Genomic DNA, 13,739 nt, shown 5'->3' on the forward strand with positions numbered 1-13,739 from the left:
TACGATCGGGACGAGCAACTGACTGTGATGTGTGCACTGTGACTATGCCGTATGACTGCTCAGGCGTGTTCTAGATTATATGATTATGATACCATTTTCTTTCGATAATATAACTATCAAAGCCACGGATCGACTTGCTGATCACTGGAAGTGTTCGCTAAGCACGTGTGTTTTCATAAACTCACATAACCTACTGAATTTCCCAGTGATGGGACAATAGACTTAATGAAAATGAAAAAAAATATGCACTTTAGAAAACAAAAGGGCGCTTGAAAATGTGCAACGCAGTGCTGCTCATCTTGTCACCAACAACTACACTCACTGACAGACATCCTGGTGCTTTGACCAACATGCTTGACAAATATGACAGTATTGACCCACTGGGGTACGTACGTGGGCTTCTCTGGAGGATGCACTTTATGCAGTACAAGATCAACAAGGGCGTAGTTGACATCAACAAGAACACTTTCTACAAACGGCCCTTTTACTCAAAGTCAAACTTAGAATAATGAGGACATTCATAAACATAACTGTTGGACATTTGTGTTTCAGCCTGATCGAATAACCACAATGGAAACAAGGGGTGAAGACCGTGCACCAGACTCGGAGGAGACGGATGTCCGCAAAGTGCATTTACCTGAAGCATTCAAATCTGAAGCTGTTGATGATCCACAACAAAGTGATGCAGAAAATGGTCATCACTCTACTCAGCCAGTTTTTCCAGTGCAGTTTATTCCTAGAAAAGACACATTTCAGTCGGCCATGGCTGACCATAAAAATGTGTCACACTGCGTTCAAACCGTGAAAGAAGAGAGCGAACTTGTCTGTGAATCTGCAGGGTGTGCAGGCGAGGGAAAGCATGGAGATTATAATGAAGACAAGTTATCAGATGGGGGTGATAGTTCTTCAGCTGAGAACAGGTGTGGGAGAGCAGCAACATTTCACGAAGCTCAAGGTGACAAAGATGACACTGGTTTTGTGATTAAACTTGAGCCTGAGAGTGACACTGAGGAGGATGGCTATGCATACGGCAGTGTAGCACATGGCCGCAATGGCTGCATTTCGAGTAACTGGAAGAACCTTTCCATGGGTGATGCACTTGCTGGCAGAATCGGGGCAGCAGTACAAAGCAGTGACTCTATGAATTCAACTGAAGGCGATTCTGTCTCAAGACTTGCTAACAATGTTGTGCCTATCAAACTGTACAGAAATGAAAATCATAAGACTGAGAGAGAGTCCGATCTGTTCGATTCAGAATGTGATGCAATGCCAAATTTGAGAAAGGTTGGTAAAAGAAAAGCTGTCAAGACCAGGAAATTATGCAAGATGACCCTGGGGGATCCTGAACAGAGAACTTCAGCGCCAGACAAGAAGACGAACGTGTCTGGCAGTTCTACAAAAGGCAAAGGCCCATGCGACCTATCTTTACAGAAAAAGCAGGTATATTAAAATAATAGAAACTTCTTACTCTAAATTTTGAACGTGTGTGTGTGTGTTTGAGAGGGGGGATGGGGGAGGTTGGCGATTAAAAGCACAGAATGTATATATATTACACAGGTCACAGCCGGGGGGTGGGCCTGGGGATAGGAATGTTAAATTGAGGAGTCATAAAGGTTGGGGAGGGGGGGGGGGGGGGGGTGTTCAACTGCAATGAAGGGTTGATTGGTGAACAGCCAGATTAACAAAATTTTACAAACAGTAGTGTAATTTGTAAACTTATGACAGATGGAGATCAGACTCAGTGCACTTGAAGTTCATAACTGACTGCCTTTGCAAGTGATTTGCAGTTTTTGACTGTTTCAGAAAATCACTGAGGATGATCAAGCAGGGACTGTCACCAAACCAAAGAAGACTCGAGTTAGACGTCAACACAGGTTAGAACAGTGGAACCCTCTGTTAAGACCCCATTCTCCTGAAAACAGATTATGACTGCCTGAACGGCAGGGGAGGGGGGTGGGGGGTGGGGGGGCACGTGAAACCCCTCTCATGCCTACAAACTTGGAATTCGCAGAGGAAGACGAAGAACATGCCCTATTTTAAAATATATATATTTATATAATGAGAGCGCTGCTAAAAATGCCAAAACATGCACTCAATCGCTTGTCCTTTAGAAGAAAAGTTAAATATAGATTGACGTCAAAAGCGAGAATGCGGGAACAATTATGTCATGAGCAAGGGAGGTCATCCTGTACTCTGTGTGTGTCTCCGCCGCTTACATTCCAACACGGAATTTTGAAAGCAGCAAGCACACACACTATATATATGGTCAGGAATCTGTCAAGGTGTCCAAATGCAAAAATCCTGTTCTGGATACTTTTATTACTTTGTATTTTATTCTGTTTTTAAATGACTACAATATAAACAATACCGTTATGAAGTATTCCTCATGCAGATTCTATCCATACCAAATTTATGTCTGTCAGTCGTCTGGATGCTGAGAAAATTGACTTTGTTCAAGAAAAAAAGCACCTTTTTGGGCACACAAGTCGTTACGCGAAACGCATGGTACATTGGGCATTGAATAACCAAGTTACTGATAAAGGTATCATCTCAATCTAATTTTTAATAGGTCCAGAAATGGATGGAGAAACATATGTTAGATTAATGAAAGTTTGATCTGAACATAGGTTTTGGATTTTGAGCGTTCTTTTTTAGCTGGTCTGTATGTTACATTTGGTGTAAATAATCATGAAAAAAGGGAAACTATCTTAAAAAAAATGTTTCTGGTCAAACTTACTTAAAAATCATTGCAGAGGAAGGTCATTAGGTAGGATGATTGTAATTTTTTTTAAATTGAGCGAAAAAGTTCTGTTTGTTGTAATTTAATTGTACTTCTACAGGCCTTGACATTAACTTTTCTGACAACTTGCCCTGTCGGGCAAGTACACATCAAAACTACTTGCCCCATTTTTTTTTTACCTGCCACAATAAACTAAATAGAGAATGAGATTATATAAAACAATAAAACTTTTCGTCGTCGTATTTTACCCACGGGAATTCCGTAAGCCAAGATGAGAGGAATTTCCGGTCACGACAGGCCTCGAATGCCTTCTTCTGGGATTTTCGTTTCGAACCATCGTCTGTGTCATCTACACCGCGCTTTGAAATTGTTAAAAAGGAAAACATCGACGACTGCGAAGCCATTTTGAACTGTGCTTCTCAGTTTTCAGATAGCTCTTCATTGATTGGCTCTTAGCCGTGACCTAAACCAATGAGAAGCCGCGTTAGATTAAAGAAATGTCACCAAATCGGATACATGAACGTAAGCATTTCCGGTTAGCAGAAGCGATCGATAACATTGGGGAAAACATTGGTATGGAAGAGTCTTGTTCTTCGGAAGTTTGGTCCTTTGTACGCCAAAGTATTTGAATACATTTTAATTTTCATTGACATATTGTCACTTGCCCCGTCGGGCAGCTGGTCATAAGGTTTACTTGCCCGACAGGTTCAAACGCTTGCCCCGGGCTGTCGGGCATTCGTTATTGTCGAGCCCTGCTTCTAATCTAAGTTAAAAATATGCGTTTGGTGTAAATTAAATTGTATCTACTTGCCCAAACAAGTTTTGTCACAGTCTTTAAATAATGGCATAATACTCAAAAGTGTGTGTTTTCTTATACCTCAGACACCTGGTAATTAAACTATGGTCACAGGATTCCTAGTGCTTGCACCTGTTGGCTTGTAGAGAGATTTAAGTGAGGCCTTCTGACAAGGGTGTAAATGTAACATACATACTGAGAATACTTGAAAATGACAATGAATTTGTTTTAGAGACAGAAGATAACGTATCAGTGCTTAACGAACAACCAGCAGACCAAATGACAAAATTTACCTCAGAAGGACCTTCGTGGTCGGCTGGGCGTTAAGCAAACAAACAAACAAACAAACCTCAGAAGGACCACTGTTGGGACATTTTGGTGTAAATGTAACATACATCACCTTGTTTTTTTACTGAGACCATATGCAGCACATAATAATGCTAAAAACAGCACATAACAGTCTGTTGAGGGTTTATGAGCTAAATAAAAAACGCTCGCGCAGGACCCGAGTACTCTTCAGACTGGCTCGCTCCCCCAGTATGAAAGTTTTTGTCTTGTGCACGTGGATTACAAACAAAAAATAAAACATTAAAACGTTCATAATAAACAATAGTAAACAAGAATTTAATAAAAATAAAAAATAAAATAGATCGCCCATGCCGGGAATCGAACCCGGATCACTTTGGCCATAGGCGGACGTGCTTTCCACCAAGCCACCAACTCTGACAATGTTGCCAGTGAACTCAAATGCATTTAAGGTGCTAACTTTGCTCGTTCAGGTCGTGAAGTGGCACACGCACGCAAAGCCTGGTGTCGCTGGCTGGCTGGCTGTTCTATGGCTGGCTGTTCTATTAGCCGAACAGCAGTTCTATCCCACCGCGAATTGCGCCCACCGCCAAGAGTCGTTTTTGTGGATTATTTCGCATTTAGGTCCCAGGTAACATTATGAAGTTTTAATACGATCAATCGGACCTATTATCAAGTTAGTGTATCAACTTTTGAACGAACTGTGCCCAGTAGCTTCCCAGCAATAAGCTGTTAAGTGGAGAAAGACACACACACACACACAGACACACGATTAAAGTCTGCTGAGCCCAAGTACTAGCGTACTCGGGGATAAAAGAGAAATTACCCTTCAAATGGACCTGCAGATCTTCGGAGCCTTCTGTATGTTACTTTACACCATCCTTTAGTGTAAAGATGTACACACAACCAAAGAGGTACAACCATTCATTTAACCCTTTATTTTGACTTGAGACAGGTAGCTTAGAACAAACAAGTTAGAAATACTGTTTAACTGATGGGGGCCCGGTAGCTCAGTTGGTAGAGCACTGGACTTGTGATCGGAAGGTCGCAGGATCGAATTCGGGCCGGGACGGACACGGGTCAACTTTATGTGCAGACCCAGAGACGGAAGCCATGTCCCACCCCCGTGTCATCACAATGGCACGTAAAAGACCTTGGTCATTCTGCCATAAGTGCAGGTGGCTGAATACACCTAAAAACGCAGACACCTGGGTAGCGCGACTCCGTTGCTGCTAGCTTTCCACTGGGAGGAAGCGACCCGAATTTCCCAGCGATGGGACAATACAGTAATGAAAATGAAACAAGTCGCGTAAGGCGAAAATACAACATTTAGTCAAGTAGCTGTCGAACTCACAGAATGAAACTGAACGCAATGCAACGCAGCAAGACCGTATACTCGTAGCATCGTCAGTCCACCGCGCACGGCAAAGGCAGTGAAATTGACAAGAAGAGCGGGGTATTCGTTGCGCTGAGAAGGATAGCACGCTTTTCTGTACCTCTCTTCGTTTTAACTTTCTGAGCGTGTTTTTAATCCAAACATATCATATCTATATGTTTTTGGAATCAAGAACCGACAAGGAATAAGATGAAGGTGTTTTTAAATTGATTTGGACAATTTAATTTTGATAATAATTTTTATATTTTTAATTTTCAGAGCTTGTTTTTAATCCAAATATAACATATTTATATATTTTTGGAATCAGAAAATGATAAAGAATAAGATGTACGTAAATTTGGATCGTTTTATAACAAATTTTGTTTTTTTACAATTTTCCGATTTTTAATGACCAAACTCACTCATTAGTTTTTAAGCCGAAATGCAATACCAAACCCCGGCCTTCGTCGAAGATTACTTGACCAATTTGGTTGAAAAATGAGAGCGTGACAGTGCCGCCTCAACTTTCACGAAACGCCGGATATGACGTCATCAAAGACATTTATCAAAAAAATGAAAAAAACGTATGGGGATTTCATACCCAGGAACTCTCATGTCAAATTTCATAAAGATCGGTCCAGTAGTTTAGTCTGAATCGCTCCACACACACACACAGACAGACAGACAGACAGACACACACACATACACCACGACCCTCGTCTCGATTCCCCCCTCTACGTTAAAATATTTAGTCAAAACTTGACTAAATATATAAAAAAAAAATGAAAAACAAATAGCCCATTAAATGTAAATTCAGTACCTTGTACTTGCTGTTTGGTGAAAAGTAACGTACAGATCATGGGTAAAATTAACATTTGGTACTGTAGTGGAGTACCAACCTGACTATTCTATCGTGAAAAGGATTTGTTACGATTTCTTGTTTCTAACTCAAAAAACTGCGGACCAAAATAGTGTAAAATTTTTTAAAGAGGGTGATTTAATAATAATTTCTACACCGCTGACCGTGCTTTTTTCAAATTACATAATAACCTGATGATTGAGGTTAAGGTTTGCAAAACAAATGACATGAAAATTTACTGGAACCTTTCCTGCACTTCCATAGAGAATTTCAGTGTTTTAAAAACAGTGTTTGGGTGGCCGAGTGGTAACGCACTTGCGCTCGGAAGCGAGAGGTTGCGAGTTCGACCCTGGGTCAGGGCGTTAGCAATTTTCTCCCCTCTTTCCTAACCTAGGTGGTGGGTTCAAGTGCTTGTCTTTCGGATAAGACGAAAAACCAAGGTCCCTTCGTGTACACTAGTGATTGGGGTGTGCACGTTAAAGATCCCACGATTGACAAAAGGGTCTTTCCTGGCAAAATTGTATAGGCATAGATACAAATGTCCACCAAAATACCCGTGTGACTTGGAATAATAGGCCGTGAAAAGTAGGATATATGCGCCGAAATGGCTGCGATCTGCTGGCCGATGTGAATGCGTGATGTATTGTGTAAAAAAAATTCCATCTCACACGGCATAAATAAATCCCTGCGCCTTGAATATGTGCGCGATATAAATTCATAAAAAAAAAGTTAAAAAAACTAAAAATCCCTGCGCTTAGAACTGTACCCACGGAATACGCGCGATATAAGCCTCATATTGATTGATTGATTGGTAAATAGGTAAATGTTGAATTGTATCTTTGATTCTGGGCTTTGGTGTAAAGTAACTAACGGATAAATGATTTTGCTTATATTGAGACAGGAGAAACATTTTTCAAGTGTTGCTTTAGTACAGATCAACTCTACATTCAGCCATCAAGCCATTGGATAGTAAAACAGTTGCCTAAAGCTGAACCTAAGGAAATGACAGCACCTTGAAATTATGTTATGGTGTAAATGTAACATACAGTCATTTGTGCTTTACCTGCAAATATTTGATAAACCGAACACTTGACTGGAAAATAAAATGCTGCAATTGAAGGACAGGAATACCGAGATGTTTATCCATGTAAATTTAAGGAGGTTTAAAAAAAGTCTAAAAATTGTAACACTTTTTAGACTCTTTGACAGATTCTTGGCCATATATATATATATTATAAAACTCCAGTGGATCCCACTTTAAGACCCTTTGTTTTCAGGAGGGGACTAAGATATAAATTTATGACCCACATCTTGCCTATTTCAGAATGAGTTATGTGCAACTGCAAGCTGTGCACACTGTAGAACTGTACAAGTTTTCATTAGTTCTTGTGCATGTCAATTATAATACCTTACAGACGCTGACAAGAAAACATACATTTGTGACAAGTACATAAGCAGTCTGCTTGTTAACGTTCTTAATGTTGTTATTGTTTGTTGTTGTATCAAAGAAAATGAATAAAACATGCTTAAAACAAAACTTTTTTTACATTCATTTGGTTGTAAAGCATACCTTCAGTCACAGTGTTTCTTTGAGGGTCTAATGATAGTATTAGTATGCTGTTATGTGAACTCCTACTTTTTAGTTTCCCCTGTTTATTGTAGATTCACGTGCGAGTGCGGCATGGCCTTTCGCTGGCAGTCACGGTATGATGAGCACCAGAGAAAACACACCGGAGAGAGACCCTTCATCTGCCCCGAGTGCGGCGACGCCTTCACCTCGGCTTCATACCTCCGTATCCACGAGCGCAAGCACAAGGGACAGCACCCCTACCCCTGCACGTTCTGCGGCAAGGAGTTCATGACTGGCCGACACCTGACGGAGCATCGCAAAAGCCACGCCGACGAGGGCGCCTTCGCCTGCAAAATCTGTGACAAGAAATGTGCCAACCCGGGTGATCTGAACAGTCACATACTAACTGAGCACCCAGAGGATAGCAGCAACAGACCCTTTGTTTGTGAGCTCTGCCCGGCCGCCTTCCAACGCAGCTGCCATCTTGAGACGCATATGCGGTCACACACAGGTAAGACGATGTTCGTTTCTTAGTGGTGAACAAAGCTGGTGTAAACAAGACTTTCTTCAATTTTTTTCGTCATGTAAACAAATATGTGTCATTTAGGATTTCTCACTCACAGTCACACACAGGTAATACGATGTTCGTTTCTTAGTGGTGGACAAAACCTCCCGCGGGTTAGGGGGAGTCCCATTTTGGTTGGGACGAGAAAGAATTTACCCGATGCTCCCCAGCATGTCGTAAGAGGCGACTAACGGATTCTGTTTCTCCTTTTACCCTTGTTAAGTGTTTCTTGTATAGAATATAGTCAATGTTTGTAAAGATTTTAGTCAAGCAGTATGTAAGAAATGTTAAGTCCTTGGTACTGGAAACTTGCATTCTCCCAGTAAGGTAATATATACATATTGTACTACGTTGCAAGCCCCTGGAGCAAATTTTTGATTAGTGCTTTTGTGAACAAGAAACAATTGACAAGTGGCTCTATCCCATCACCCCCCTTCCCTCCGTCGCGATATAACCTTGAACGGTTGAAAACGACGTTAAACACCAAATAAAGAAAGAAAGAAAGTCTTAAATTGGGGGTGAATTTACAGAGGTAAGGAACAGTTAATGTGAGAAAACAGGGTCTTAAAAAGGAGGGAGTCTTAAAATGGGTGTGAATTTACAGAGGTTAGGAACAGATAATGTGAGATAACAGGATCTTTAAAGGGAGGGAGTCTTATATTTGGGGGTCTTAAAAGGGGGGTTCCACTGTAAAGTGAGAGGTTTCCTTTGGATTCCGATTGCTAGCAACGATGAAGGCTCGGCTGAAGAGGCTTCATGCGACTTTAATGCAGTCCTCTTGGCTGTTCACTGTTGCCACTTAGTACTTACGATGCAAACCATTCTTGTTTAAAACCTTCACTGATGGCTCTCGGTAATGAGGCACCCACACTACCCATAATTCTTTAGTTTTTAACATTACTATCAAGAGATTGTGGGTAATCTTCAGGGATGTTGATCTGAAGATTGTCAGCATAAAAAATGTATGAATTAATACAGTTGGTAAACGTACACGCAAACAGACGATAAATATGTGAGTGTGGCATCTGAATGTTCAAATAACAAGCATTAAAATAAACACTTTTTTCTTCTTTTTTGTGTGTGCATCAGGGACTCAGATTTTTGTACAGTTGTTTGTTTGAGGCTGAAAGTCGCTTGTTTATTTCAATGCTTGTTATTCTCACTCTCAAAAAAGCATTGAGAAGTAAACTGGGGCTGTTAGTGTTATAAAGTTAAATAAAATTAAATGGTCATCTTGTGTTACAGTAATAAGATGCAGATCTTTATGTTAGAGCTGTATTTGGGCATAGACCAAATAGCCTGGACCGCCAACTCATCACGTGACCCTTCGAGGTTACGACAATGGAGATGTCTTAATGTTTACAGTGTGATTTTGTTTCATTTTCAGGTGAGAAACCCTTCACATGCAACATCTGCAACCAGTCCTACTCTACAGCCGGGTCCCTGAAGGTGCACATCAGGTCACACACAGGAGAAAGACCCTTCCAGTGTAAAGTATGCGGTCGGGGCTTCATCACCTCAGGACAACTGAAGAAACATTCTCGCACTCACAACAAACCTATCATCACGGTCTCAGATGACAGCAAAACAGTTTTGGTACGGACAAGGAAATCTGCGGACACAGACGCTGCTGGGTCTGGCAAAAGCAGAAGGCGGAAAACGATGGAAGAGCCACCTCCTGTCCTTCAAGAAGAAGTCCAGAGTTTTCCCATCGATAGCACCTACTCTTGTGATGAATGCAGTTCAGTATTTGTGCGCTCCTGCGACCTGGCCTCACACATACGACACGATCACTCTCAGCCTACAGAGCAAGAAAACATCTGTGGAGAATGTGGACTGAGCTTCTCCAGGGCTCATGCCCTCAAAGTGCATCAACGAACTCATTCCGGCGTGAAACCGTTCAAGTGCGAAACATGTGAAAAGGAGTTCGCCCAGCGTAGTAATTTAACAGCGCATCAGCGCACACACACGCAACACAAACCTTTTCAATGTCCTATCTGTGAGGTGAGCTATTCCTCTGCAAAATATTGTGAGATTCACAAAATGAGCCACGGAGAAGTGCGGCCGTTTGAGTGCGTTGTGTGTGGGGCTACTTTTTCCTCCACCCACCTTCTCTCCACTCATTTGAGTGGCCACAGTGACTCGGAGGCTGCTGAAGCGTGTCTGTTGTCCACAACAGTACCAGAACCTTCAGGCAGCAGCGTGACTAGTCATGATTTGAAAGTAAAGGTGGAGCCACATGAAGATGAATTTTCAAAGAATGAAGACAAAAATGTTCCATTTGAGGCAGGAGAGCATGCATCATCCACTCTTTGAAGATGAAAATGTTTGTGCTCAGAGCTTGAATTATTAGCAGTAGTAGGTTTTTCACCCTTGATAGAAGATCTAATAAACAAAAGAGAAGTAAACGCACTAAATGCATGCGACATGTGTAGTAGAGTAAGTCAAAGTGAGAGTTATTCGGAACGATTCTCCTGGCACCTAAGAGAATAACAAGCATTGAAATGAACAAGCGACTTTCATCATCGATATCAAGCGACTTGATAGAATAAATTTATACATTTTTCAATTTATCAGACTCTAGTGCGAGCGCTTTACAAATAATGACATTTAAGGGTGTACATATTACCATGTGTTCATGAGACAGATGCTGTCTGTTCAGCCCTGTTCTATATACGGTACACGATGCGATGCCTGCTGTAATTCTAGATTTTCACATTACAATAAAACTGCGATCAGACATGTCACTGAAGATTATACATGTCACTAAAAATCAGACGGGTCACTAAAAAGAGACTCAAATGCTACTCACTTACATGTAATTAGTCCCAGAAACAATAATACTCCTTGTTGTGCCACATACAGAGTAATCTGATGTGCATTTGCACACACACAAAAACAACAACTCGCAGCACAAAATGGATAATTCGAGATCAAGAGCCGATTGTAAACGTAGGATGACACGTTTTGTTGGATGTTATTGAAGCTAGATCTTGTCAACTTCACACGCTTTCAGGTTTTGATCAAGTTAATGACCTCCCAACTTGATGGCCTAGTGGTAAGGCGTCCGCCCCGTGATCGGAAGGTCGTGGGTTCGAACCCCGGCCGGGTCATACCTAAGACTTTATAATTGGCAATCTAGTGGCTGCTCCGCCTGGCGTCTGGCATTATGGGGTTAGTGCTAGGACTGGTTGGTCCGGTGTCAGAATAATGTGACTGGGTGAGACATGAAGCCTGTGCTGCGACTTCTGTCTTGTGTGTGGCGCACGTTATATGTCAAAGCAGCACCGCCCTGATATGGCCCTTCGTGGTCGGCTGGGCGTTAAGCAAACACACAAACAAACAAACCTCCCAACTTGAACCAAGTCTTGTTGATTTTTGTCAAAATTAAAGCAGGGTCCAGTTCAGGTAAAATTATTAATTACTGGGACGTTTTTAAAGGCCTGGTGAAAAACAGTTCCCCCTACTTTCTCAGATCTGGCCAAGATTGTATTGGGGATAAGAGCATCCCTCCAGTTGGTCACATACCAAAAATCAACACCCTGACTGCTTGCTGTAAACCGGCACTGTTGGCCTAGTGGTAAGGCATCCGCCCCATGATCGGGAGATCGTGGGTTCAAACCCCGGCCGGGTCATACCTAAGACTTTAAAATTGGCAATCTAGTGGCTGCTCCGCCTGGCGTCTGGCATTATGGGGTTAGTGCTAGGACTGGTTGGTCCGGTGTCAGAATAATGTGACTGGGTGAGACATGAAGCCTGTGCTGCGACTTCTGTCTTGTGTGTGGCGCACGTTATATGTCAAAGCAGCACCGCCCTGATATGGCCCTTCGTGGTCGGCTGGGCGTTAAGCAAACACACAAACAAACAAACCTCCCAACTTGAACCAAGTCTTGTTGATTTTTGTCAAAATTAAAGCAGGGTCCAGTTCAGGTAAAATTATTAATTTCTGTGCTGAGTTAGACATTTTTGAGGAATTAATTTCCAAAAAAGGCTCCAATGCCTTTTACAAAATTAATTGTTGAAAAAAAAACCCACTGTGTACATAGAGCACCCAGTCTGTTCAATTTTCAGGGGTGGGACTTTTAATCCGCGGATTTCCGTGGACACAACTTACGAATTGCCCCCGTGGGTTAGGGGGAAGAATTTATCCAATGCTCCCCAGCATGTCGTAAGAGGCGACTAACGGATTATGTTTCTCTTTTTACCCTTGTTCAGTGTTTCTTGTATAGAATGTAGTCAATTTTTGTAAAGATTTTAGTGAAGCAGTACCCCCCGTGGGTTAGGGGGAAGAATTTACCCGATGCTCCCCAGCATGTCGTAACAGGCGACTAACGGATTCTGTTTCTCTTTTTACCCTTGTTAAGTGTTTCTTGTACATCTATAGAATATAGTCAATTTTTGTAAAGATTTTAGTGAAGTAGTACCCCCCGTGGGTTAGGGGGAAGAATTTATCCGATGCTCCCCAGCATGTCGTAAGAGGCGACCAACGGATTCTGTTTCTCTTTTTACCCTTGTTGTGTTTCTTGTATAGAATATAGTCAATTTTTGTAAAGATTTTAGTGAAGTAGTACCCCCCGTGGGTTAGGGGGAAGAATTTATCCGATGCTCCCCAGCATGTCGTAAGAGGCGACTAACGGATTCTGTTTCTCTTTTTACCCTTGTTCAGTGTTTCTTGTATAGAATATATATATATAGTCAATTTTTGTAAAGATTTTAGTCAAGCAGTATGTAAGAAATGTTAAGTCCTTTGTAAACTTGCATTCTCCCTGTAAGGTAATATATTGTACTACGTTGCAAGCCCCTGCCCCTGGAGCAAATTTTTGATTAGTGCTTTTGTGAACAAGAAGCAATTGACAAGTGGCTCTATCCCCTCTCCCCCCTTTCCCCGTCGCGATATAACCTTCGTGGTTGAAAACGACGTTAAACAGCAAATAAATAAAGAAAGAAACAACTTACGAATTCCGCTGGAGTAATCTATTTTTCCGCGTCCCATTTCATCACAGTATCTATAACTTGTTGACTGAATGATATGGAGAGAAGTGAAGATGGAACAGAACACTGGACGCTTGAGAGTTAAATTATGCTGACTGAAAACTCCTGATAACTAATAGTCATTTTGAGCTTCAATGCATTGAATCATACTATTGGATTATGGATATATGTACATGGTTCATTACGTAAGTATGCACCAGTACAATGTTACCATTGATGTGTGAAAGTGTGTTTTGTGTTTGGTGGTGGTGGTTTTTTTTTGTGGGGGGTGGGGGGGGGGGGTGAGGAGAATGCCTGTTACTGTTACAGACTGTGTATGGGGGGGGGGGGGGGTGTCTTGGTCTTGTCAGGCATTCTATAGTGAACACAGATGCGTGGGGGTGCGTGTAAGTAACATGATGATTTTCCTGAATTATTTTATCTTTTTTGTTTCATTTCAGTTTTCTTTTAAACATGGCATTCTTCACTCTTTCTTCTGAATGACAAGTCAATGTGAATTGTTTTGATGCGATTTCTTTACTGACTGATACAATTGA

The 13,739-nt window shown here is 41.7% G+C and overlaps 1 protein-coding gene and 1 long non-coding RNA gene across 2 annotated transcripts in view; one reads left to right on the forward strand and one right to left on the reverse strand.

Moving 5' to 3' along the window:
- LOC138951473 (zinc finger protein 665-like) overlaps positions 1-13,460 on the forward strand; it is a 42,753-nt gene extending 29,293 nt beyond the window's left edge. Inside the window, exons 3-6 of the mRNA XM_070323075.1 lie at positions 553-1,440; positions 1,804-1,874; positions 7,739-8,157; positions 9,599-13,460. Coding sequence (XP_070179176.1) covers positions 553-1,440; positions 1,804-1,874; positions 7,739-8,157; positions 9,599-10,527 — 2,307 coding nt within the window. The 3' untranslated portion in view covers positions 10,528-13,460. The remainder of the gene's footprint in view (positions 1-552; positions 1,441-1,803; positions 1,875-7,738; positions 8,158-9,598) is intronic.
- The window catches only part of LOC138951543 (uncharacterized), a 128,136-nt gene that overhangs the window by 20,366 nt on the left and 94,031 nt on the right, over positions 1-13,739 (reverse strand). The window lies entirely within an intron of this gene.

This window comes from Littorina saxatilis, linkage group LG16, assembly GCF_037325665.1.
Source record: "Littorina saxatilis isolate snail1 linkage group LG16, US_GU_Lsax_2.0, whole genome shotgun sequence".
Taxonomy (NCBI): Eukaryota; Metazoa; Mollusca; class Gastropoda; order Littorinimorpha; family Littorinidae; genus Littorina; species Littorina saxatilis.